Genomic DNA, 25,295 nt, shown 5'->3' with positions numbered 1-25,295 from the left:
TAGACCAGGCTGGCCTCGAACTCACAGAGATCCGCCTGCCTCTGCCTCCCGAGTGCTGGGATTAAAGGCGTGTTCCACCACCGCCCGGCCAAATTAAGACTTCTAAATCACCTGAAGATATGAAATATATGGTGGGGATCCCTGGTGCCCACATAAGCTACACACTGTTACCAGAATAATTAGTACAAAAAAGGTATCGATACTGGGGAAAATATACAATCAAGATGCAGGGACTAGTGGAAGGACACAGCCCTCAAATTCACAAGAACATCCCTTCAGGTAATACTAAATTGAAAGTGGTCAAACACCTGATAGAGCCCAGGCCCTGGAGCTGCTGCAGGGATTTCGAACAGTCATCCACCATGTGCCCCAGGGGCACAGTGTTAGAGTACTGGCTGCTGAAGCCTATGGAACTCGCTGGGAAGACTGATGACACCACAGCCTCAGATTACAAAATACAAGTCATTTTTATTTAAAAGGAAGTCTTTAAAGTCTATTTCATTTTTTGTTTTTTTGAGACAGGGTTTCTCTGTGTAGCCCTGGATGTCCTAGAACTCACTCTGTAGACCAGGCTGGCCTCAAACTCACTCTGCTCTGCCTCCCAAGGGCTGGGATTAAAGGTGAGCGCCACTGTTGACTGGCTTAAAGTATATTTTAATTTAAGAATCACGAAAGGTATTCCAGTCACAATAACTACAAAAAAAAAAATACCTCGAATAGCTATAATGAAAGCTGGGAAATGTTCCTACAAAGAAAATCATAAAGCCACTGAAGACACCAAATGGTGGAGAGATGTTCCATATTCATGGACTTTAAGAATGTTAAAATGTCGACACAAAGTGAGTTACAGATTCAGTGCAGCACACCAATGACTTCCTCACAGAGCCAGGAAAACAATCCTGAAGGGCAGCAGAAGTGACCCGGAACAGAATGCAGAGCTGCAGGTACCAGAGTCACAGGCACAAAACCACAATGGTACTGGCATCAGAAACAAACTCACACATCCACAGAACAGATCCTAAAATAAAAACATGCATGTACAGTCAACTGAATCTCAACAAAGGTGCCAGGAAAACTGCATGTCTACATTCAGAAGTTTCAAACTTGACCTTTATCTCTACAAAAACCAACTTAGAATGGGCCAAAGATTAAATATAAGACCTTGGTACTAAAAGAAAACTTAGGAGACACACTACAGCAATGGCTTTGAGATGATCCTTGAAGTCCAGGAAACAAACAAACAAACAAAAAACTACACATCAAACCATGAGACTTCTTTCTCCAGAGCAAAGGAAACAGCTCACAGAGCAAAGAGACAAGAGATACAATGAAAGAGACACCCATCAGTCAGTCATGAGACGGAAGGTTAATACGAACAATGTATGATGAACCAAAACTTTATTTAGAAATAAACAACACAGCTAAAACCAGAAATGATCAAAATAGACACAAATAAATGAAAAATGATCACTATCATCAGCCACCATGGACCTGAAAACCAACAGTCCAATAAGGAGCCATCTCACCCTAGTTATGACTATTATTAAAAATATAAAGCATACTGGACAGTGGTCGCTCCTGCCTTTAATCCCAGCACTTGAGACACAGGTGGATCTCTGTGAGTTTGAGGCCAGCCTGGAGAGAGTGACTTCTAGGACAGCAAGGGCTACACAGTGAAATCATGTCCCGAAAACTAAAAACAAACCAAAACAACAAAAACAAAACACTAGAGAGATATGGAAAACAAAGATCTCACACTGGTGGTGGGATGGATTTGTGATCCTTTGCAGACACAGGGTACCCCTGTAAGTGGCTCTGATTTCCAGGGACTCAGTCAAAGACAAACTCATAAGAAGGTGCCTGGCACCGATCTTCACCACATTGGGGCCGTTTGGTTTCGCAGACCTGGCAGAACGGGGACTTGACACACCTGTGTGCCGCTTGTAGTGCTTCAGCATGTTGACCTTCTGGGCGAACTTGCGATGGCACTCTTTGCACTCATACTCCTTGATACCCTTATGCAGCTTCATGTGGTGGCGCAGTGCATGCTTCGTCTTCATTCCTAGAGGAGGCAGATCCGCATGGGTGCCAGACTCACCAGAACTTGCTCAGGCATTTGTGTCCCATCCACTCCCCTGAAGCGCCCTTCTGAACCCAGTGGGCACAGACACAGAATATGTTTGGGAAAAAGAGGCTAGGGCCTCACCTCAGAGGGTGAAGGGCCCACAAAATTAACACCTCAGGAGGCCACTAGAGATTTACTGTGACATTCAGATGGCGGTGTGTCAACAACAGCATCTGAGATGATGCAGTGAGATGGACAGGATGACTAGGGCTTCTTGTCTGTCTTGATGACAAGATGGTAACTAAGATGAAGACACCAGATCTATGCTTATTTTTTTTTAAAAAAGCCATTCTTGCCGGATGGGGATGACACACATATTTAATCCTAGCACTACGGACGCAGAGGCAGGTGGATTTCTGTAAGTCTGAGGCTATCCTGATCTAAGCCTGTTCCAGGACAGCTAGAGTTACAAGAAGAAACCCTGTCTCAAAAAACAAAAATGAAAACAAAAAACAAACAAAAAAAAAGCCATTCTTTAAAAAAAAATATATGTGTGTGTGTGTGTGTGTGTGTGTGAGAGAGAGAGAGAGAGAGATAGAGAGAGACAGAGAAAGTGAGTGCAAGAACATGTACAATCAGAGGACAACTCCCCAGAGTCACTTCCTGCCACACTGCAGGATGCAGGGATCACACTCAGGTCATTACAGCCATGTGCAAACACCTCTACTCGCCACGCCACCTGTCAGACCACAAGTTTTTACTTACTGCTGCCAATCTTAGGCACTGAAATAGTCCAAAGCTGTGACTTAGGACTCAAGATGAGGGAAGTGGTGAAGCATCCTCACCAGCCAAGGCCCAGCTGGGTGGGTGGCGGTGGCAGCAGCATAGTATACCCAGATGCTCACACACCAGTGCAGTCAGACTGCAGTCCTTGGGCCACCCTCCCACCCTCCTGCAGCCCCCAGTGGACAAACCAGCAGTGGTGCCACGTTGAGCGAGTTCAGAGGGCTCAGAGCTCTAACCTCAGCTGGGCAACAGCTCCCCCAGTCCCACCTTGTCACTACCCATCTTCACCCATCTCGGTGACAACACAGCTGGGCCATAGGACCCATCAAGTCAGACAGCAGAGGGCACACAAGTTCCACCCTGAGTCTCTTGGCCTTTCTGACTATGGAAGAGCAATTTTACCTTAATTTCCCTCTCTTCCCAACCCTCCAAATAAAAATGTTGTATACCCCCCCCACACACACACCATCCAGGGACAAAAACCACAGGTGATGAGAGATCCAGTCAAAGCTTGGCCACCCAGCAGAGTATTCTTTAGCTAACTGGCCTGTTCTTGATCCCTCTCTGGCTTATCACATCTAAGCTCTACTTAAAACAGTGTTACCCAGTACTGCTGTCTGCTCCTGCTTGTCTTTCTTGCAAAGGACTGAACCCAGTTGTTACAAACCTCACCCTTGCAGTTGCAACACCTATTCATTGTCTCTTTCGCTCACTCTCATAACTGCTATGCTTTGACTATTTAAGTGCCAGGCATTAGAGACGAGGCTATGCTAGACAGAGCCCTTGGCTTCATAGGACTTCTGTTCTAAGTGAGACTGGGGGGTAAGAGAACCTACATAGTATGTGGAAAGAAAACAGTTAGGCAGAACCTGGCAGGAAGGGGCTTGGGGAGAGAGGTTGTATGTAAAGTCATCCTTGGTTACACACTGAGCAGGAGGCCAGCCTGGGCTACATGGACCCTGTCTCAAATAACAGAACTTGAAACGTCCAGCTTTTTTTTTTTTTTTGTAGGCTATAGAGAAATCTTAAAGGATAATTTTGTGTACATGATGTGATTTTGGCCCTCATTTGCCAAGAAGGCTCATGATTCCTAGCAGCCACCGTCACGGGCACAGACTATGTCTAGGTTCAGGTCTACATTTTAGTGATCATAGGCAAGCTGGATGCCTGGCTTAACATGCTCGGATGGCTCCAGAATACCCTGTGGCTACGAGAGACCCCCTGGGGCTCCAGACACACACTCACCTTTCCCACACTCTGCACACAGGTACTCTCGGATGTTGTCATGCACACGCATGTGCTCCTTCAGCATATCTTTCCTGGCAAAGGACTTTCCACACTGCTCACAAGCATGGCTTTTCACACCTGCAAACAAACACAGCAGTGCTTGAAAGCCCCAGCCAGCAAGGGTCTCAGCTAGAAGCAGTGATATCGTTGGCTGCTTTTCTAGTATGTTCCATGGGAGTCTTTGGCATGAGAAGGCCCTGAGAACCTGAGGTGGAATAGGTATGGGAAGGGATGTGCAGTGGCAGGGGAGGCCTGGAGGGAAGGTGGAGAAGTAGGGATGCAGTGTGAGGAGCCAAGGCATGGCTGTCTGCATGGAGCCAGGGAGAGTGATGCAGATTCCTGTTGCTGGGTGGGTGGTGAGATGCAAGCAGGAGCATGATACCTGTGTGGATGAGTTTGTGGCGCTCCAAATTCCCAATGCTGTTGAAGATCCGCCCACATATCTCACAGGGATGAATGTACCTGAAAGTAGAGACAAATCTTCAGGAGCCCCCTCTAAGGGGTTTACCATCTGAGGGGCTCATCCACGGAGAAGGCTTCATCTGCTCTGAGGGTCTGTTCAGCTATGGAGGGCATGTGTGAGAGCTCCTTTATCAAGGGAGAGAAGGCAAGAAGATGTTACGTATCTCAGCTTCTGTAATAGGTTGAACTGTGTCCCTCAAACTGTTGTTGGAGTCTTAGCCCAGAATGCAGCTGTGTACGAAGACAGGCATACACAGAGCAGATCAAGGTAAAATGAAGTCATTGTGGTGACCCCAATCCTTAAGAAGATGAGAGAAGAGCTAAACATGTAGAGAAGGCTGAGCCTTTGAGGGCACTGAGGATGCCATGGCTAGTCAAGGAGAATTTAGGAGGAGACAACCCTGATCGATATAATTGATATGGGATCCCAGGCTCTAGGACTATGAAGTATGAGGTATTTGGTCACAACAGCTCTGGAAGATGAATTCAGTCATCTAGTTGCTCACAACATAGCTCTGGTTATGGGCTGACCTTTGACATGGGCAGCATTAATAAAACCTAGCTATAGCAGGTTGTGTTGGCTTGTCAAGTAGGCCAACATACTTTAGAATCCTGTAGAGAAAAAAAATTACGGTGAGAAATGCGGCCTAGAGACTAGGTGCCTCAAATATCTGGCAAAAGATGACCCAGTGATTGTGACTTGCTAAAAAAAAAAGCACTGTGGCTTTGTAGAGTCCCCCTCTTCCTCACAACCCTGGATTCTTACTTCTGCACGTTGGGGTCAGGCAGATTCTCTCGGTGGATGACCATGTGGGCATGGTAGGTGGCCTTGAGTGCAAAGCGTCGGTGGCAGATGCTGCAGCCATGGCCTTTCTCCTTGTGGACCTCCATGATGTGCTTCAGGTATTCCTTCCCACGGCCGAAGGTGAGCTATAGGCACACAGGGTGGAAGCTGCTGACTCACTGCATCTCTGGGCATCTCTGTTACATTTCTATCACCAGACACCACGGGAGGGCCAGTTATTCACGGGGGAGTGGTGGCTTACAGGAGAGGCTGCTGGAAACTCATGCCATGAGCTGCTTTCCTGAAAGTATGCACCCTGCCTTGTGTAGTATGGACCAGCTTCAGGCTGGCTGAGGCCAAGCATCCCCAGTCTTAGGCCAGTTTCCAGGACACAGGCCCCAACACCATCAGCTGTCCTGCTTATGTGCACACCAAGTCATGAGTGGGTTCTGATGGCTGAGTCCCACGGTTACCATTCCTAAGCCCACGTGATATGGGACAAGCTTCCTTAGTGAAGGAGATTGACAATGCTGTGCTGTAGGATCCTCTCAGCCCCATGGACACCAATCCCACCCGCGGCCGTGCTTACAGGCAGTGCTGAGTACCTGGCACCTCTTGCAGCTGTACTTGTGCGGCTCGGAGTCTGCGCTCTCATCAGAGTTCTCCTCGTTCTCCTCTGAGGAGATCCCAATCTTGCCAATGAACTCCTCCCGCTGGTGGTCGTCCATCAGTGCGATGTCCTGCAGGACAGTCACAAACCCCGCCTTTACTGCAGTATATTGGGGAATCATTTGTCTGCCTAGCGAGCTATACCTATGTCCCTTTGGATGGCGCTGGGTTTGGCCATCCTGTGGTACAGGCAATCCCACCCATGCTCAGGCGGAGTCCTGGAGGACACCCTGCTGCTGCAGCGCTGCTCTGGGCCTCTGACTCAGACAGGCGCTTCTCCCACCTGCCCTCATACCCAGTTTTCTCTACCTGGGGCTCCTGCACAGCTCTTCTTTCCCTAAAGGCAGGGAGACAGCAGAACGTCACCCTCCTTACACAGGGAGATTCTCTGTTTGGGCCCTGCAGCAGGCATGTCAGTGGGAATCTGTATGAAAAGCCTGCCAACGACCATGCTGACAGCTATGGAAGGACATGGCAGCAATCTGAATGCCAGTGCCCATGTGTTAGAACTTCACCTAAGGTGACAGCGTGAGGGCCTCTGGGGGATGACAAGGTCCAATAGTGGGGTGCCATGAGTAGGATTAGAGTCTTTAAAAGACAGACCCCAGAAACTTCCTCATCTTTCCCCCATGTGAGCACACAGCAAGGAGATGTATGAATGAGGAAGCCCTCAACAGACATGGAACCTTCTAGCACCAGAACTGTGAAATCTAGTCTACTGTTGGTGAGTGCCTCATATACACAGACAATGGATGGGCCAGGTCACTAAGTGTCACCCACGTGGGGCCTGCACCTTGAAGTGGACGTGGATGTGGTCCCTGAGTACGTCCACTCGGAAGAACTTGCGCCCGCAGATCTCACAGGTGTACTTCTTGTCACCATGGGTCAGCAGGTGTTTGTTCATGTTGCTCCGGCAAGAAAACACCTGGGGACAGGGAGCCAGTGCAGTGAGGGCTAGGGCATACAAGGAGCCAAATCCTGCGGCCTACAGAACAAGCTACCAACAGGCCTAAATATCTAGCAGTTGTTCTTCTAGACTTACGGTGCTTGCCTTCCTCCTCCCTTCCTTGGTGTGGATATCTCCCTATATGCTGTGAATATGCTTTATTACCATTTGATGTGGGATTCCCCTCTGTATGCTATGAATATGTTTTATTATCCTTAGTTAATTAAGAAGCACTTTGGCCTGTGGCACAGCAGAATAGAGTTATGCGGAAAAACTAAACTGAATGCTGGGAGAAGAAAGGCAGAATCAGGGAGACACCATGTAGCTGCCGATGGAGACAGATGACCGGAACCTTACCAGTAAACCATGAGCCTCGTGGTAAAACATAAAAATAATAGGAATGGGTTAATTTAATATGTAAGAGTTAGGTAATAAGAAGCCTAAGCTAATAGGCCAAGCAGTGTTTTAATTAATATAGTTTCTATGTGATTATTTTGGGTTTAGGCAGCTGAGAACAAACGAGAGGTCTCTGCCTACAACCATTGGTTAATAAAGAAGCTGATTTGGCCAATAGCCAGGCAGGAAATCCAAGCAGAGATTCAGAAAGAAAAAAGGCAGAGTCTGGGAGATGCCAGGTGTTGCCATGTAGCCACCCAAGAAGCAAGATGTGAGGTAACAAACCAAAAGCCTCGTGGTAAGAGTTAGCTAGGAATATGCCTGAGCCTTTGGCCACATAGTGTTGTAATTTTGTGATTATTTGGGTTTTGTAGTGGCATTTCAACTGTATTTTAATAAATAAAGACTGCCTGAAGATCTGAGAGTAAAACGGTCCCACTCGTTAGCCTTACAGACCAGATTATGGTAACACACACCTTTGATCTCAGTAGCCAGCCATAGAAACTAAACAGGGCACGCCTTTAATCCCAGCCCTAGACAGGATTATAAAATGGGAAGAAACAACTCTCAGACTCGCAGTCTCATTTTCAGATTCCTGGAGGCAGGATCGCCATTTCAGACTGAGGTTGAGGTAAGAGCCAGTGGGGCTATTTTGCTTTTCAAATCTTCAGGTTGAGCCCCAATTTCTGACCCTGAGTTTTTATTAATCGTGCTTCAGGGTCTGGATGGCCGGAAAGCAAAAGTGCAGTTTTGCTTTCCTTCCCTCCCTCCCCTTCCTTCCTCCCTTCCCTTTCCTCTCTCTCTCTCTCTCTCTCTCTCTCTCTCTCTCTCTCTCTCTCTTTCCTTCCTTCCTTCCTTCGTTAATTTTTTTCTTTTTTGGTTTTTCTTTTCTTTTTTTTTAGATTTATTTATTTATTATGTATACAACATTCTGCCTCCATGAATGCCTGCAGGCCAGAGGAGGGCACCAGATCTCATTACAGGTGGTTGTGAGCCACCATGTGGTTGCTGGGAATTGAACTCAGGACCTCTGGTAGAGCAGCCAGTGCTCTTAACCACTGAGCCATCTCTCCAGCCTCCTCTTTTTTGGTTTTTCAAAACAGGGTTTCTCTGTAGCTTTGGAGCCTGTCCTGGAACTAGTTCTTGTAAACCAGGCTGGCTCAAACTCATAGAAATCCAGCTGACTCTGCCTCCCATGTGCTGGGATTAAAGGCTAAGCCACCACTGCCCAGCCTTCTTCTTTAATTTTTGAGACAGAGTTTCTCTTTGTAACTGCAGTGGCTGTTCTGGATCTTGATCTGTAGACCAGGATGGCCTCAAACTCATAGAGATTCACCTGTCTCTGCCTTCCAAGTACTGGGATTAAAGGCATGCACCACCACTACCTGGCTAAACTTATAGTGATTTGGACACCCACTCACACTGTTTCCAATCTCTGCTGCAATGAGAGTACAGCAGAGTCCTTACGCTGAGTTAAACAACTCACTGGCACAGAACCTACTGGGAAGCCATGCAGACACACCTGCGGTTTTTCTCAAAGTAAATACCAAAGAATCCAGTTTGAGCATTGTTTCATGCTGCTATTTCCAGCCTGGAGGGATGGATGTGGATTCACTCAAGCATCCACACTAGTCTTCCAAGAACCATTTCACAGTCAACCCTGAGCTGAACTAGGAACATGGGGTCTACAAGGCAGATAAGCAACAATCACCAGTGTCCCAGAAGACCCACTGATCATGGAGCATCCAAAGGCAGGACTTTCTGCAGATGAGGTGCCCTGGGACTACTTGTCTATTCCCATGGGCTGCACCTCCCTGTCCCTGCACCATCTTGCCTCCAAACCTACAATTTAAGGTCAATGGCCGCACATGGCTTCACTGATCCACAGGCTTTGGCTGGCTCTGTGGGTTCAAAGAAACCAGGAAATACCATGAAAGCAGAGCTTTTCATTTCCTCTTGAAGGCATCTTTGGATCTGGCAGTGCTGCCACATGTTCAGTCAGGAGTGGCCAGCCATGTGGGGCTGGGTTCCCAGTGTGGTGGTGCCCAGGAGCCAATGCTACTCTATGCCAGTAGCTCCCTGTGCAGCTGTGCCAGGCTCAGCAACACCAGAGGCTGCTTGGGCCACATGCACAGGAGCCTCTCAAGAGCCTGTATCCCCAGTATGTGTTCTATGCAGTAAGGGATACGATTCTAGTCCTCTGGGGATATAGCTTGTACCTCCTGTTACCTGTTGTCAGAGTTGAGTCTGATGAACCAGCAATGGCATTTCCAGTTAGGAACAGGTGTTCATGTGTGAAGAATGGGGCAATGTGTATGTGGCAGTCAGGACAGGGCTGGGAGTCTTAGATGCCTACACCAGAGACACAGCCAAGGCCAGGGTAGATCATATCAAGGCAGCTGCACAACAGCACAGGCTGTCTGGGCAAAAATATTTAGCATCTACAAACTAACCTCGGCCATCATGGGATGGGCTACCCATAACTTAGAAAATACTACCTGGACACTGAGCAGGGGTGGCCAGAGCGGGCAGCATAAAGTTCCAGGGCATCTTGCCTCTTCAATATGGATATGAAGGCAAGGTCTAGACACTCAAGAGGACAGCATGTCCCACAGAGTGGAAAGGCCAAAAAACAAAAACAAAAAACTCTCCACAGATTTATTGGAAACCCATCCCAGAGAGCAAAACTCCAAATGTGCACCCTGAGGGACACTTAGTTAAAGACAGATGGTACATAACCTGTCTTATGTACCTTAACACTGTTGCCCTAGAAGGTGTATCTAACCTTCTGACACAGAAACATGGTTACTGTCTACAAAGTTCACACTTAAGAACTGTACAGAAGAAATGAAAGCCAAAAACCAAATCTTTTTGTGCTGGCTAGTTTTCTGATCAATTTGACGTAAGTGAGAGCCAACTCTGAGGAGGGGCATCAGCTGAGAAATACCTCCGTTAGACTGACTTGTGAGCAAGACCGGGGGCATTTTCTTCATAATTACTGATGGTTGGTGGTCCCGGGTGCTACAAGAAATCAAGCTGGGAAAGACATGGACAGTAAGCAACACTCATTCATGGCCTCTGCCTCAGTTCCTGCCTCCAGTTCCTGACTGAATTCCTGCCCTGATCTCCCTTCATGATGGACTCTTAGCAGCTCTTTCCACTTCAGTTGCTTTTGGTCACAGTTTACCACAACAACAGAACCCTAACTAGGACATGTGTTATGTCTTAAATGTCTAAGTTTGTACGGGGCTGCATTTACAGCTATCTGGGAGTGCAAGGGGACTGTGGGCTGTAGGCTGGACATGCCTACAAGCTCCCTGTCTGTAGCTCTGAGCTCGAGCTTAGAGAGTGGGTATCTGCCATGCAACACCAACAGTAACTGCGGAACATTACCTTGCCACACACTGGGCATCCAGAAGGCTCTTTTTTATAACGAACCAGGCTTTCCCCGCTGGCTTCCAGGTCTTCTCTCTTCACACGCCGCACACCTGAAATCCCAGATCAAACAGGAAGTGTGAGGTCACATGTACGGGTCAGATCCTAGACCTGCTTGGGAACTATGCTGAAAGTACTGTGGTACTAGACATGCAGGAAAGCTGGTGGTGGATTGTTTGAGCTCATATGCAACATAGCAAGGCTCATTTGGCCAGGTGGTGGTGATCTAATCCTGAGGATAGTCAGAGCTATTACACAGAGAAACCCTATCTTGAAAAACCAAAAACAAAAGTCAAAAAAACTCCCCAACAACAAACAAATAAATAAATAAACAACAAGTGTGAAAGGTACACCTAGTCCAGGTAGGTGCATCACAGAAAGCATTGGCTTTGAGCAGAGCTGTGAGCATCCTTGGTTCTGAGCAACTGCTGTGATGGGCCTGAAGGAACCTCATGGCAAGTTCAGGTCCAACTATGACACTGACTTCAAAAGAAACAGTTATCACCACCACTATACAAGCAGGAGAACTAAGGTGTAGTGATTTGTCCATGGTTCTCAGAGGCTAGGTGGGGCCCAGAGTACCCTCCTATGACTCTCATGGGACCATGTTGTAAGTCTTTACGAACCAAAGGGCAGGGGGAAGCAAAGTGCAGGAACTTAGAAGAGATGTGACGGGTCTTGTTTCCACAAACTCATGTGCATGTATCTAGCTGTTAAGCTTTACACACAGCCTGAATTCGTTCTGTAAATGGTGTTTTCAAACACTACCAAAGAGTGTTTGCATCAGTGAGTGCTACTGACTCTTAGCAGGGAAAACAAGGACAGCCTCAGTCAGAATGCTGATTTTAACCTCTGTTCCACTTCTCATTCTGTCCTGGCTGCTGCCTCACGTGTGTGGAGAGAGCTGATCTCACAGACTGTGTAGACGAATGGCCCCCACCCACAGTACACACCAGCACACTCCACTGTTTACATGACTGAGCCTGCGCCATACATGACAACACACTGCCTTTCTTACACTTCCATCACACTAAGATCATTCTTCACAGGATTCAAAAGTTCTCTAAAGAAATACTTCAAATAACTTCCTAACAGTCGGCACTCAAGAGCAGTCTAGCTGTGCTTTTTTGTTCCCCACTGTTCCTACCACTTCCTGCTGCTCGTGGCACTGTTAACAGCATCCCAGAATCCCAAGTCAGAAGGAAGGCATCTCAGGCTCACCATCTAGGTGTCGCCTCTGGTGGTCCAGCATGACATCCTTGCGGTAGAACATCTTACTGCAGACCTCACAGGCAAACTTCTTGTCCCCGTGTTTCTTCTTGTGCTTGGAGAGGTTGCTGTTGGTGGAGAAGAATCTGAAACACATCTCACATTGGAACGTCTTGTCATCTGTCCAGAGAGTAAACAAATACACAATGTGCGGTAAATCACCCCTGACCAGGCTCCAGCATGTGTGCCTCAGCAGAGTAAAAAGTGGAGTCAAGGCAGGAGACCAGCAGGGCACCGTGGCCCAGAGCTCATTTGCTGTGTGCTCAGCTAGACATAAATGTACACTGGTGTGCCAGTTCCTCATTGGGTAAAACGGCCCGGGCAGCTCTCCAGGCTCCTCTCTATCTGTACACACTACAAGCTTCCTCCTGGTGTCCTCAGCATGTTCACCTGCTCCTCCAGCACAGTGTCACTGCTGCCCCCTCTTTTCTGCCCTGTTACCTCCGATAGCATCCTCTACAGCAACACTCCCAGCTTCTCTATTCCAGAAGAACTGTCTTGGGCCTAGGCCTCACTCAACAACACAAGCATATGCTTGCCATTCATTCAACACATACCCCACAAATATACATGCATATGTATGCATACACATGTACACACACTGCATTCACACCCATTTCCACCCTATTCAACACACAGCACACACACACACACACACACACACGCTCACATTGCAAGAAGTCAGCATCCCTGAATCCTAGCCCCCACTTTAAGTACCTCTGGAAGGCACCAGGCAAGTTGCAGTTCTTGCCTCTGAAAGTCTACTCTACCATCTGCCCCATCCCCTCTGCATGGTATCCGCAGCCCCTGCTCCACACCACCGAGTACCTTGCCTTTTAAAATCACGTGCTCTTTCCTGAATCATGAATGTAGATGTGTATGACAGCAGATGACAAATGTGTCATTACTTCTCTCAGGGGCAAAGGCCCCAGGTCAGAATGCCACTAGACCCAGCAAATGTTTTCCTATAAAGCCCTTAGTCTCCATAGCCACTGCCCACCACACATCCACCTGTCTGTGGAAAGAAGTCCCTACAGATACCTTAGGACCTCACTTATCAAGCATTTGTTGTTGACATCTGAGCAAGTCACTCTGCTTAGGAGTTACCTAGACCCAGGGGGGTTATATCCCAGGACTCCATACATTCTCCTAGAGTCTACCCTTGACCTCCAGTCAGTTGTGATAACCAAGATGTGGCTGAGAGAAGCCAATGCCCCTTGAAGCTGAGGATTACTAAACTGAGTCTCTACAGCTGCAGGAAGTCTCTAGCCCCACTCAGGAGATTCCATGTGTAGCTAGCTAGAGGTCACCCCACCTAAATCTGAAGAAAATCAGCCATCTTTATCTCTTCCCACCAGGGTAAGAAAGACACAGGGCAGGGCTATGTGCTGGCCTCTGAGCAGGGAGACGTGAGAGGAGGAATCAAGTGGGGACAGGGCAGCACAGCCCAGGAAGCAGTGGCCTAGCTATAGCTTCCTCCACAGCACGTTGGTTCTTCTTATAAAGACACGGACCAGAAGTCCTATGTAAGTCTCAGGAGACCTGGACCTGCTTCTGGCAATCCTACTATGCAACTCAGTTTCCCAAGGTGAAATGTTATTCATAAGATCCAACCCTCTTTCTCATTTGTTTGGCTGAATTACAGAGTAGTTAGGTCTGCAGCACAGATGAGATGGGCCTCCCTTCCAGGAAGGTGCTCACAGTACAACTGAGTCTCTCAACATCACAGGTGAGCCTTCTTTCTTATAGGTTCTGAACAACATGTGTAACCATGGAAAGCAGCACTGCTGGCTTGGGCTCTCATGTTGTCCCTATAAGCCCCTCCATACCCTACTTCCAACCGTTTTCTGTGCTGATCTACACAGTCAACTAAGATGATCCATCACATATACCTCAATAACATTGTGAAGTGCAAGAACCCAGACATCTAGTCTCCGAATGACTCCCCCTCTTCCCCCCCAGTAATCCAGTCACTATGGAGGTATGTAGTGACACCAAAAGCCTGAAGGTAGTGCTTTGGAATCTGGTAAAGGACGAGGGACTAATGTTGCGAAATATTTGACCACACTGTGAACCCTGAGATTGCATTATTTACTGGAAAAACCTGTTTCTAGTTGTGGTGTTGCTCAGCCCTAGCACAGACCTTTAGTCCAAGAGCTTAACGTTAATTAAAGGTCAAGTGGTGGAGCAACCAGCTGACAGGAAGTCAAGATTATTAAAAACAAAACAAAACAAAACAAAGAGAGTAAGAGGGAATCGGGAGGACAGATAGAGACCCATAGGAAGTAAAAGGGAGGGACATTGAATTTAAGAAGGTTGGTTGGAGATGGAGTAGAAACGGAGCTTCTGGGATGTCGGTGGAGAGGGTCAGGGAGGGCTTTCTCTGTCTCTGAGCTAGCAAGTTTTCACCCCAGGAAAACTTGTCTCACGAGTCTTTACTGGTAAAATTGAACAATTGCGATTTTGTTAAAGAAAACAACGGGCTCATGGACTGAGAGGACAAGAGTGGACTGTGAGGGAGCCAAGCTGGGATCCTCTGCAGGTTCAACGGTAGCACAGCAAACACGTGAACGAGAGTGCTAGCAATGCACTGGAGGCACAGAAACAGGCTTGACAGAGTGGGCTGGAGAAATGTCTGCCCACTGCACACTTGAAGCACCCAGCCCTGGCTGTATAAATCCTTCGAGAATGAATGTTCTACTAACTTCATACCACAAAAGACATGAGCGTATGTAAATAGGCCGCCATGGGGTCTCTCAGCCCTGAAATCAGTCTCAGGAGAGAAGCTGCTTGCGGTTCATCAGTGCCACGACCACCTAGCAGAGACAAGTGTCTGATGTGACAGTTCTAACCAACACACAGCAAGTGCTTCTTCATTTTCTGTTCTACTCGTTTAGAAAAAAGAATCATTAACTTAGATGTAACAAGTGCTTTTCGGTTTCTAATGCAACCTAATATCAAGCTGGTCTAATTCTAGGCCCACTCTGCATCTCCTTGAGGAACAATGGGAAGGTGGTGCTAATCCCAGTTAACAAAGAGTATGCCCGAGGCTGCACCCAGTGGAAACAGCTAGGAGTATGCCCAGATTCTCATAGGCGCACTGCCGATGCTGCTTAGGAACTGGCTAGGTGGTATATGTCACTGACAAGTGTCCTCCAGAAACCTGCCTGGCCTGCCCTTCACAACAGCCTTGTCCTAGTAAGCAAGGCATCATGCTGAAGACAGAAGAAACCAGCCAGACATGGAACCAATTTTGATAGAGACTCTGATATCCACAAGTGAGCAAAAGTATGGACAGACACACGACCGCAGGAGTGGAGAGTGTCACAGGCTGACTTTGTAGGTCTCTACTGCTTGATTTATTAAGTCCTAGTAAGAGGGAGAACACGAAGGCACTGGTGATCTTCCCTCTACCCTCCTCTGGTGATTTGGCTGCATGGGAACTAGCGGACCTAGGACTCTCTCTCTGGAGCACAGGGCATCCAGGCCTCAGGGGGCTTCCACCTCTTGGCCAACTTGCTGCTTGCTCACTTACACTTGCCAACTATAAACTGCGCAAGAGACAGTGTCTGAGAGTACCCTGGACTCTACAACCACAGCTGTCTCGCCAATAGGGACAGCTCAAAACACAGCAGTTTCCGGCCTCATACAAAGATGGCTTCCACTTTCCTTTTGGAGAGCGGCAGATGGAGGCAGGCTCAGGATGTAATAACCTGTCTGGGTGCCCAGAGGGGACACACTTGCAGGATGCTGATGTGGGAGGAAAGGCTTTCCCATCTTAAGCCATGCTGCTGCATTTTTCTCTCACACGCTTCTAGAACAAACCCAACACTGCTGCTCACCCTGTCAGCAAGGATGAAGGTCCCACATCAAGGTGACCTCAGGCAGGGTCTGAGAATGCATAACGGACATGAGACAACCCATCCCTTCCTGACTAATGGAAAGTTGCTCAAGTCTTCTCTAACGGCTGAACAATTTTATTCTTCACAGTCCTGGAGGCAAGAGGATCAGGGAGATGCCAGCCAAGGCAGCTGTCTGCTCAATGGGACCCTTCCACCCAACATGCAGGGCAGGTGGCTGGGGGTGGGGCCTCACCTGTCCTACAGTTGTGGAATTCCAAGGCACTCTCCATGCGGAAGGTCTTCCCACAGCTGCCACAGCGATAGCGGTACTCACCATCCACCTGCTCAAAGGGGCACACTGTCAGCAAGGAAGACTGCATGAGTTCATCATAGAGGCCCCCCTGGTGTGTGCTGTTCTAGTAACTTCTAGAGGTAGCTGCACCACAGTTTTCCTCCCCTGTTCTAGTAGAAAAAATCCTGCTGTCCAACTGCCTGAGAAAGAGAACCCCACACTCAGGTAAGTGAACCCCAAATGCCAGTCACCTATGCTCTCCCAACTGCTTCTGTAAGCACTGGCCTAAGCTGGGCTCAGAATACATTGGGGGGCATGACAGGACATCCCCCATGGCGCCTCCTCTAGGAAACAGCTGTTCAGCCAGCTGTCTAGGTGCCCACTTACCTCATTCCGGCTGTGCTTGTAGGAGACATGTTGCTTTAGACTTTCCTTACGGCTGAACAGCTTCGAACATTCCTCACATTTAAACAGCTTGTCACCTAAGCAATCAGCCAACAGAAGGCAGATTCATTGCTTTGGCCTTTCAGAGAGCTGCACCCATCTTTGAAACATAAGCCCTCTGCCTGGGCTGGGTGCCCCCAATGCTAAAGAGCACCGGCAGCCACAGGGCTACCCCTTGCAGCAGCTCTGCAGCAAGGACCCAGCAGTGGCCCTGCCCCGTGGGCCGGGCAGGCACTCACCGTGCACGCACTCACCGTGCGAGCGCACGTGCCGGCTCAGGTTGCTGCTGTTCTGGAAGACCTTGCTGCAGGTGCCACACTGATGGATTCGTTTATGCTCACCCAGCTGCCGTACGAGCTTCCGCCTGACGCCGTGTCTGCTGGACAGAACCAAGCCCCTCTTGAGGGCAATGGCACTGCTTGGATGATGTGTGAACCTGTCCAGGAGACGGACAGAGGGTCAAGATGGGTTCTCAGAGTGAAAGTTTCTGATCACAGTCACCTGGGAAGGTCCTTGGCCATTTCCCAGCTACACTTGGTCCATGAGGAAAAGGAGAAGGAAGGCAGAACCTGACGTCACCCGCTCCCGGGTAGCACAGACACTCTGAGCACATGAATGGTGGCTTCAGTGCCATCTAACAGCTGTGCAGCTCATGTGCTTCAGCCAGGAAGCCTGAGCTCCATTTGTCCCAAACAAGGCAGCCCTGACTGTGGCTCTCGCCCTCCCTTGGTCTCAACTCTACTCTGTTTTACGCTGACTCTGAACCTGATTTCTAACCATTTCTTCGTCCCACAGAAAAAAGTGTGCTTTTTCTGTTAAGTGCTTGAAATCCTCTGGGCAGTAACAAAGAAAAGAAATAATAAACATGTCCACATTTTCACAGGTTCATCAGGTGAATTCTGCCAACTCCAAAGGGCATAGAAAACAGCTGAGTCAACTTCAGGGTAAAAACTCACCAGGGAATCATAACTGCGGCATAAACATTTCTTTCCCTTGCTCACAAAAAAGAAAGTAGAGCAAGGTGTGAAACTGACTAAAATTCAAACACAAGCCACTGCTGAACCATAGGAGCACCGCTCACACTGCTGGGGCAAAGCCGCCAGGAGCCCCCATGGGGGAGCAGACAAAGCAGGTGCATGCATCAGTGTAGCATCAGTCAGCCTGACAGAGGAGATCTGGATATGCACTGACACAGAGGGGCATGTGCTGAATAAAATATGCCATTCACAGAAGGCAAGCACTGTGTGCCCTACTGACATGGGGGACACAGACTAGGAATGAATGCAGGCAGAATGGTGGGCACTGGGGGCAGTTCCAGTTTGTGTAGATAAAGGCTTGGGGGATGTCTCTGTACCGTGCCCTTAAAAAGAGTTGTGACGGTAAATTCTCTGTCATGTGTGTTTTAAGACAAAAGTTTTCACAGTGAATGAACTATGAAACCCTCGGGCTCCAGAACACACACTGCTGGCCTGAAAAGATGAAGCGCAGCATCTGTGGGGATTAGAGGTGGGAGGTGCTCTCCCTACAGTACCAATTAGTTGTTCCCTGTGCTCCGTCCCCAAGCACCAGCTGCACACAAGCAGGACTTACTTTGGCACCGAGCTGACTTCATTTGTGGAGGTGGCCAGCTTCCCCAAGACTAACTCCATTATCCGTTCGTCTGGCGTTGCACTCACAGGCTCATCTGGGGGTATTTCAGTAATGATCTCTGCCACGTGCTCTGTGAAGGGTATGACAAAAGGGTCACCACCAGCGTAGGGACAGATTGTAACAAATCCAGGAGAAGCACTGCCCCTGGCCACACATCCTGAGTGTGGGTGCAACAGGGATAAAAGCAGAGCATTTCAGAATTTAAGTGTTTATCTATATACAAAGAAAGTATGTTTTTAATGGAAGCCAAACTTACAGGCCACACCTGCAAAGCCCAAGTGTCTCCTGACCCTGCCCGGGACACTACTGACATACAGCAGATGGGTATGCAGCCAGACCATGAAGCTTACTAAATAAGCTCTGGCAGAGATTTACAAGTACGACAAGTCATCTTGAGGATATTCAAAAGTGAGTAAACATTCCATTCAGGGCCATGCCAGAAATGGGATAAAAATTCACACAGAGGAAGATCATACTGAAGAAAATTTCAGCCATTGTGAGTTTTATTGTTGTTGTTTGAAATAGGGTCTCATGTAGCCATGACTGCCCTTGAATTTACTATGTAAGATACTTAATCCTTCTCTCTCCCAAGAGCTATAATTCTAGCCATGATTCTGTGGGCTGTGTTTTCCTGGTATCCTTGACCCCTCTGGCTCCTATAGTTCTTCCTCCTCCTCTTCTTTGGGGTTCCCCTAGTACCAAGGGGAGGGACCGAATGGAGTTCTCCAATCTGGGCTCTCTCTCCACACACTATAATGTTTAGCTTGCGGGTCTCTGCATCTGCTCCCATCAGTTGCTGGCAGGAGCCTCTCTGTGATAACTGGAGCCACTGGTTTCTATTATTTCTCCTACTATCATCAATTGTGATAGCCAGAAAGTAGTTCCTCCTGTCCCTTTTTGTCTGCAGATGCAGGGAAGTCCCAGAGGGAGCTCAAACCACTCCTGCTCATGTGCAAGTATTTCCCACATGGCTTAGAGAACAGGCATTGGCCAGAGAGTAGGAAACAGGAACAGTGGGGAATGCTCCACAGAAACTGCTCTTCTAGTCCCTTTCATTTCAAGCTTGCTTTTCATTTCCACAATGACAAGAGCATCCAGTGCCAGTAACACAGGCAGACGGGGGAGACATCTGAGCACTACACCTTATCCTGAATGTGAGGTGGACCTAGCAGCAGAGAAGCGGGCAGCTGGGACAGGGAGTTACATGAGGACCACAGAGACAATGGTTTTCCAGAGACATGTTCATGCTACGGAGTGGATCCCTTCAAACTCAGCTGAGGGTTCTGCACAATCAAAGAACAAGTTGAGGCTCATGAAATGGTTCAAAGCGGCAGCTAGCTAGTTTCATGTCAACTTGACACAAGCTAGCGTAGTCTGAAAGGAGGGAATCCTCATTTGAGAAAATGCCTCCATAAGATCCTGCTGTAGAGTACTTAAGTCGTGACTGATGAGTGACCCACTGTAGGTGGCGCTATTCCTGGGCTGGTGGTCCTGGGTTCTGTAAGAAAGCTTGCTGAGCAAGCCACAGGGAGCAAGCCAATAAGGAGCACCCCTCCGTGGCCTCTGCATCAGTTTCTGCCCTGTTTGACTTCCTGTCCTGACTTCTTTCGGTGATTGATACTGATATGGAAGTATAAGCCAAATACCCCACCTCCCCCCAAACACACACAGACTGCTTTGGTCATGGTGTTTCATCACAGCAATAGTGACCCTAACTAGGACAGAAACTGATACCAGGATCATGGGGTATTACTGTGACAGACCTGACCATGTTGTCTGGGGGAGGATTGTGGAAGGACCTTGGAACGTTGGGCTAGAAAAGTCGTTGAGTGTTCAGAGATTGGTGAACTTTTCTGTGGGAACTTGGAAGAATGTTGAGAGAGAAGCCAAAGATGGATGACTGGCTTGAGAGTTCCAGAAGGAAGTTTGAAAGTCCCTTAAAAATGTATCAGGGCTATTTGCTATTTTGAGTTGGGAATCTATGGTTCAAGAGTCAGCTATATAAACAAGGGATCAGAGTCACTGAAGTAAAACCTTTCTTTGTCTTTACTGGGACAACTGATGGTAGTCAGCTGGAGCAAGGAAATAGGGATGAGAAGGAAGAAACCGGCATCACCGAGGGGAAATCTGGGAAGTGTTCCTCAGAGACAGGACACAGAAGCTGTGTTTCAGAGATAGGCAAGGTTGTATTTCCTGTTACCAGCCAAGCTTGGGTAGTGTAAGACACTGGTTTTGAAGATATGAAGGAGTCATGGGAGAACAAACAGTTGAGGCTTGGCACTGTAAAAGACCAGGAAACACCATTGGTGACGGTGCAGCCTCAGCAGTGGTTGAAGCCCCAGGACTGAAGGAGCCAGGAAGAGAAGATGAGGCTTGTCAACATGCAGAGAGCCTGGGAGAGGCTATTGGTGAAAGTGTGGCCCAGTTGCAGCAAGAGACCCAGCAAATTGGAGATGCAAGAACAACAGCCATAGAGTGGAGCCTGCTGGAAGCAGGAAGACAGGCTGTCTGTGCTGCACAGGGTAGAGCCAGAGAAATTACTCAAGCCCTTTGGAGGAGACCAAAAGACTGTGAGTGAACCCCAGATATTGGACATTGAACTATTTATACTGTTGGAGTTTAGTTTTGCTTTGTTCAGATTATGATTGTGCTCTGACTCTTCCTTTCAAAATAAGGAAGTATTTAACTTAATTTTGATTTTATAGGCTCCCACAGTTCAGAGAATTTTAAAAGGGATTTTGGAATTTTACAGACACTTTGGATTTTAAAAGAGACTGAATTTTTAGTGGTAAAGATACCTACTGTGCAAGCCAGAACCTTGAGTTCCATCCCTGGAGCCCTTACAGAGGTAAAAGAGAACTACAAAATTATCCTCTGGCTTTTGTATATCACACACACACACACACACACACACACACACACACACACACACACACACACACAGTAGAAATAGCCAGGGCCATGACCAGCAACTTGTCCACCCATAAGCAGTGGGCAACAAATACTGGGAACTCACATGAAGGACTAAGTCCTGCTGGACAAACAGAAGAGCTGGCCAGACAAGCATGGCATGGACAAGGCGTACACCTGAGACTGTGAAGCACACACACAGTGATGTATGGTAGCACTGGCATGCCATCCCAGCTCAAGAGGCTAAGTGGGCAGGATCGAGAGTTCAAAGTCAGCCTGGGTTACATACTGAGCTTGAAGTCAGCCTTAGCAAGACTGTCAGGAAACAAAGCCTTCCCCTCCCCTCAAAAAATAACAAAAGAAAGAAAAACAAAACAAAACAAACAAAAACAGACTGATACGGCAAAGCCTACTCAGATGTCTATTTTTAAAATCTGTGTTCTGAACTCTAGTGTGGAATATTCTGCAAGATATAATCACACAGCTGGCTGAGGGACTGTGGAGGAGACAAGACCTTACCTCATGAGCCCTCCCTGCCAACATGGCCACCCATGATGATGAGGTACATACCTCCCACCCTGGCACACAGCTCATCAGCTTCTCACCTGTAGGCTCCTTGTCTTTGATAATCACCAGAGGCTGCTCAACCTTGGATGCTTTTGGTTTCCTCCCTCTTCGAGGCTTTTTCTTTGGCTCTTTGGTGGCCACGACACTCTGGATGCTCTTGCTCTCAGCTGCGGTGGGAGGCTCCCTTCTGGGTGCATCAGGCTCCTTCTCAGAAGCTGCCTCATGCTGCTGGCCTCCTGCAGGAAGGCTTTTGGTTTGCTCCAGGTGGCCCAGGAGATGCTCTGCAAGAGGAGAAGGGCTGTTGATGACAGAGTAGGAGTCGTGCACCTGCCTGCTCACCACCTTCCCCAGTGTTGGTTTTCTTTGTTGTATGTGCTGAGTGCGGCCTCTGCACAGGTAAAAAACTTTATCTTCACTGTTTTAAAAGAGAAATGGCTCTACCACATGCATAGAGCTTTAGAAGGAGTTTCTCTCGTCTGACAAGGTTTCTCTGTGTATCTCCGGATATCCTGGAACTCACCCTGTAGACCAGGCTGGCCTTGAACTCACAGAGATTCGCCTGCCTCTGCATCCTGGGATTACAGTTGTGTGCCACCATTGCCTGGCCAGATTTTGAACTTTCAAATTGGGCTATGAGCTTTTTTTAAAAAAAATATTTATTTATTATGCATACAATATTCTGTCTGTGTGTATGTCTTCAGGCCAGAAGAGGGCACCAGACCCCATTAAGGATGGTTGTGAGCCACCATGTGGTTGCCAGGAATTGAACTCAGGACCTTTGGAAGAGCAGGCAATGCTCCTAACCACTGAGCAATCTCTCCAGCCCCCTGAGCTGTCAGCTTAAACTGTGTTGGCAGACTGTCCTCAACTTCTGATCCTTCTGCTTCCACCTTCAAGTGTTAAAACTAAGCAAAGCCAGCATGCCCAGTTTTACGCAGTGCTATAGCTCAAACCCAGGGCTTCCTGCATACCAGCCTTCCTCTTGCCACCTGGGTCACATCCCCCATCCTGGAACTCTGCTTAGAAGTAAATGAGACACAGGCAGGATATGGTGTTACTATGAGGCAGTGCATGAGGCAATGTCCACACCCTGGTGCAGTGCTTGATGAACCTATGGGCAACTCTGACTTGCTGCCTTGATAGTTTGTGTTTTCTAACTTTCCCATAGAATGCGGCACACTAAGACAGAAGCACCTCCAGAGCACTCACGGTAAACTGACTGCTTTCCTTTAGACAGGGTCTCTCTGTGTAGCCCTGGCTGTCTTAGAACTCTCTCTGTAGACCAGACTGGTCTTGATCCACCTGCTTCTGCCTCCCAAGTATTGTGATTAAAGGTGTACACCACCACTGCACAGCTAAACATTTCTTTATAAACCCTACAATAAAGCAAAATGCTTTGCTTATTTATAGCTAACAGAAAGTCTCCAAGACCACCCAGGAAAAGGTAATGGAGACAGATGTTGGGAACAGACAGGCAGGTACCACATGGAATGGCAAGTTTGGGAGATAGTGGACAAATATGGCTAGGTCACAGGTACCAGGTGACAGGAAGAGGAAGTGGCAGGGAAAGCGGGTAACTAAGCACACACATGACAAAAGTACCACTGTGCCTGGAGTTGGTGGTTCCTTCCTCTGCAAATGTAGGTTGATTCAGCACCAGTATCAAACCAAGTAGCCACTATTTCTGACTTGTCCTTCATCAGAGACTCTATGCTAGGTGGGTGGCCCCAAGGCTGACATGATCTGGTACCTAGCAGAACAAGCTTACACCAAGCCCACTGACTGAAAATGAATGGGGGAAGGTGAGACAAAATGGAACACACACCCGGAAGATACAAGCTGAGCAGTATTAAAAGAAAGCAAACAAGACTGCCAACCACACAGAGGGAACTTAAAACGGAAGGGAAGGACACACAAGAGGGAAATTTGAGAGCCTGGGGTCTCTCAGGTCATTGGTTGTAAAGACAAGATCACAAGTCATCACAGGGTCTGGGGACTGAGAGACAGACTTGGGTCTACTCTAAATCCAGGCACAGAGCAACATAGAATTTACATGGAGTCTGGATAGGAGACATGGATTCATTCTACACTAGGCTCATGTATTGGCACAACAGAGATCGAATGTTACATATGGCTTAGGCTCTGAGACAGTCAATAAAGCCTTGTTTTCATCAAGATTCCTCTGGGCTTAAGTGACCCAGGGAAACAGAAAGAAAGCTGTTCTCTGCAGTGGTATCACCATCCATTTATTTACTTTCATGCTTATTTATTTATTGTGTGTGCAGGTGTGCTTGGGTCATGGCACGCAAGCGGAGATCAGAGGACAACCGTGGGAGTTGGTTCTCTCTTTCCACCACATGGGTCCCAGGGATTGAACTCAGGTGGTCAGGCTTGGAAGCAAGCAACTTTACCTGCTAAGCCAACTATTGTCACCATAAGGTGTTAGAGAGGAAGGGCATGTGGTATAAAATGACTCTCGTAAAGAACCAAAGCCCCAGTAGGGGTATAAAACACAAATATATACCACTCAAGCTAAACAAGCTAAAACAAACCAAACCCCTTGAAGCCAAAGCCATACCCCTTCACGTCACATCCTAGTAAGAAATAAAACCTCAACTATGAAGTTCAGAAAAGAAAAAATAAATTAAATAAAAAAAGCACCCTGTACTCTGTACTAACACTTTCCCAGGCAATGGGGAAAGCACACAATGGAGAGGAAAAAGGGAAGAATTATTGCTGAGCACATCATCAAAGCAACAGAACCCAAAGTAGTGACCCACCACACCCCAGAAAGCTTAGCAACAAAACAACTGTTAGGGTATCATGTTATGGTATCAGCTGACATAAAAACCAGACGACTGGAATTCCAAAATCACAGCACAAGCTAAGGGCAAACTGGAGTGAAGGGGACAGATATAACCAAGTAAAGAATAAGAAGTTTGGGAAAAAGACTAAGATGACTGAAAACTAGCAAACAAGTAAGAAAAGTAAGCAAAAAATCTTTTATAAGACTAAGACTCATAGATACAAATTAAAAACATGACTTAGACACTACTGAAAAAGGAACCTTTTAAGCGGAAACCCCCAAAATGGACAAGTGACAAGGACCTAAAACCAGGAGAGGGAGGGCAGGAGAACACTAGAAAATGGTCTAAAGGGGTTTTCAGAGTTCTCTCAGGGAGGACAGAAAGCAGAGGGAAGCAACATTAGCCACAGTCGGAGTCACCCACAGTAGATGGAAGCTGTGACTCCTCAGGTCCAAAGTCCAAATAAGGAGAGTAAATAAAAGGAGAGCAAGAGCTAGGAGTAAGTGCAGCTGTAGAGTTTGCCTGGATCACATGAAGCCCTGCGTCTGATGCCCAGCACAAACAATGCGATGTCACGTGTGTAATCCCAGAACTCAGACGGGTAAAGCAGACGGACAAGAGTTCGGGTTCAAGGTGAGACCCTGTCTCAGAAATCAGTAAATTCCCGAAAGATCATCCCCATTG

The 25,295-nt window shown here is 47.8% G+C and overlaps 1 protein-coding gene across 1 annotated transcript in view; it reads right to left on the bottom strand.

The window, feature by feature from the left end:
* Positions 1–25,295, bottom strand: part of Prdm15 (PR/SET domain 15) — a 62,454-nt gene that overhangs the window by 9,396 nt on the left and 27,763 nt on the right. Inside the window, exons 7-19 of the mRNA XM_026777555.1 lie at positions 21,843–22,085; positions 18,268–18,397; positions 16,932–17,113; positions 16,621–16,715; positions 16,195–16,282; positions 12,052–12,219; positions 10,789–10,883; positions 6,847–6,978; positions 5,990–6,124; positions 5,367–5,530; positions 4,521–4,600; positions 4,097–4,216; positions 1,931–2,062 (exon numbers count right to left, since the gene is read on the bottom strand). Coding sequence (XP_026633356.1) covers positions 1,931–2,062; positions 4,097–4,216; positions 4,521–4,600; positions 5,367–5,530; positions 5,990–6,124; positions 6,847–6,978; positions 10,789–10,883; positions 12,052–12,219; positions 16,195–16,282; positions 16,621–16,715; positions 16,932–17,113; positions 18,268–18,397; positions 21,843–22,085 — 1,764 coding nt within the window. The remainder of the gene's footprint in view (positions 1–1,930; positions 2,063–4,096; positions 4,217–4,520; positions 4,601–5,366; positions 5,531–5,989; positions 6,125–6,846; positions 6,979–10,788; positions 10,884–12,051; positions 12,220–16,194; positions 16,283–16,620; positions 16,716–16,931; positions 17,114–18,267; positions 18,398–21,842; positions 22,086–25,295) is intronic.

Source organism: Microtus ochrogaster, unplaced genomic scaffold, assembly GCF_000317375.1.
Source record: "Microtus ochrogaster isolate Prairie Vole_2 unplaced genomic scaffold, MicOch1.0 UNK72, whole genome shotgun sequence".
NCBI lineage: Eukaryota > Metazoa > Chordata > Mammalia > Rodentia > Cricetidae > Microtus > Microtus ochrogaster.
The sequence above is the reverse complement of the archived record's forward strand: the minus strand, read 5'-3'. Positions and strand labels throughout refer to the sequence as shown.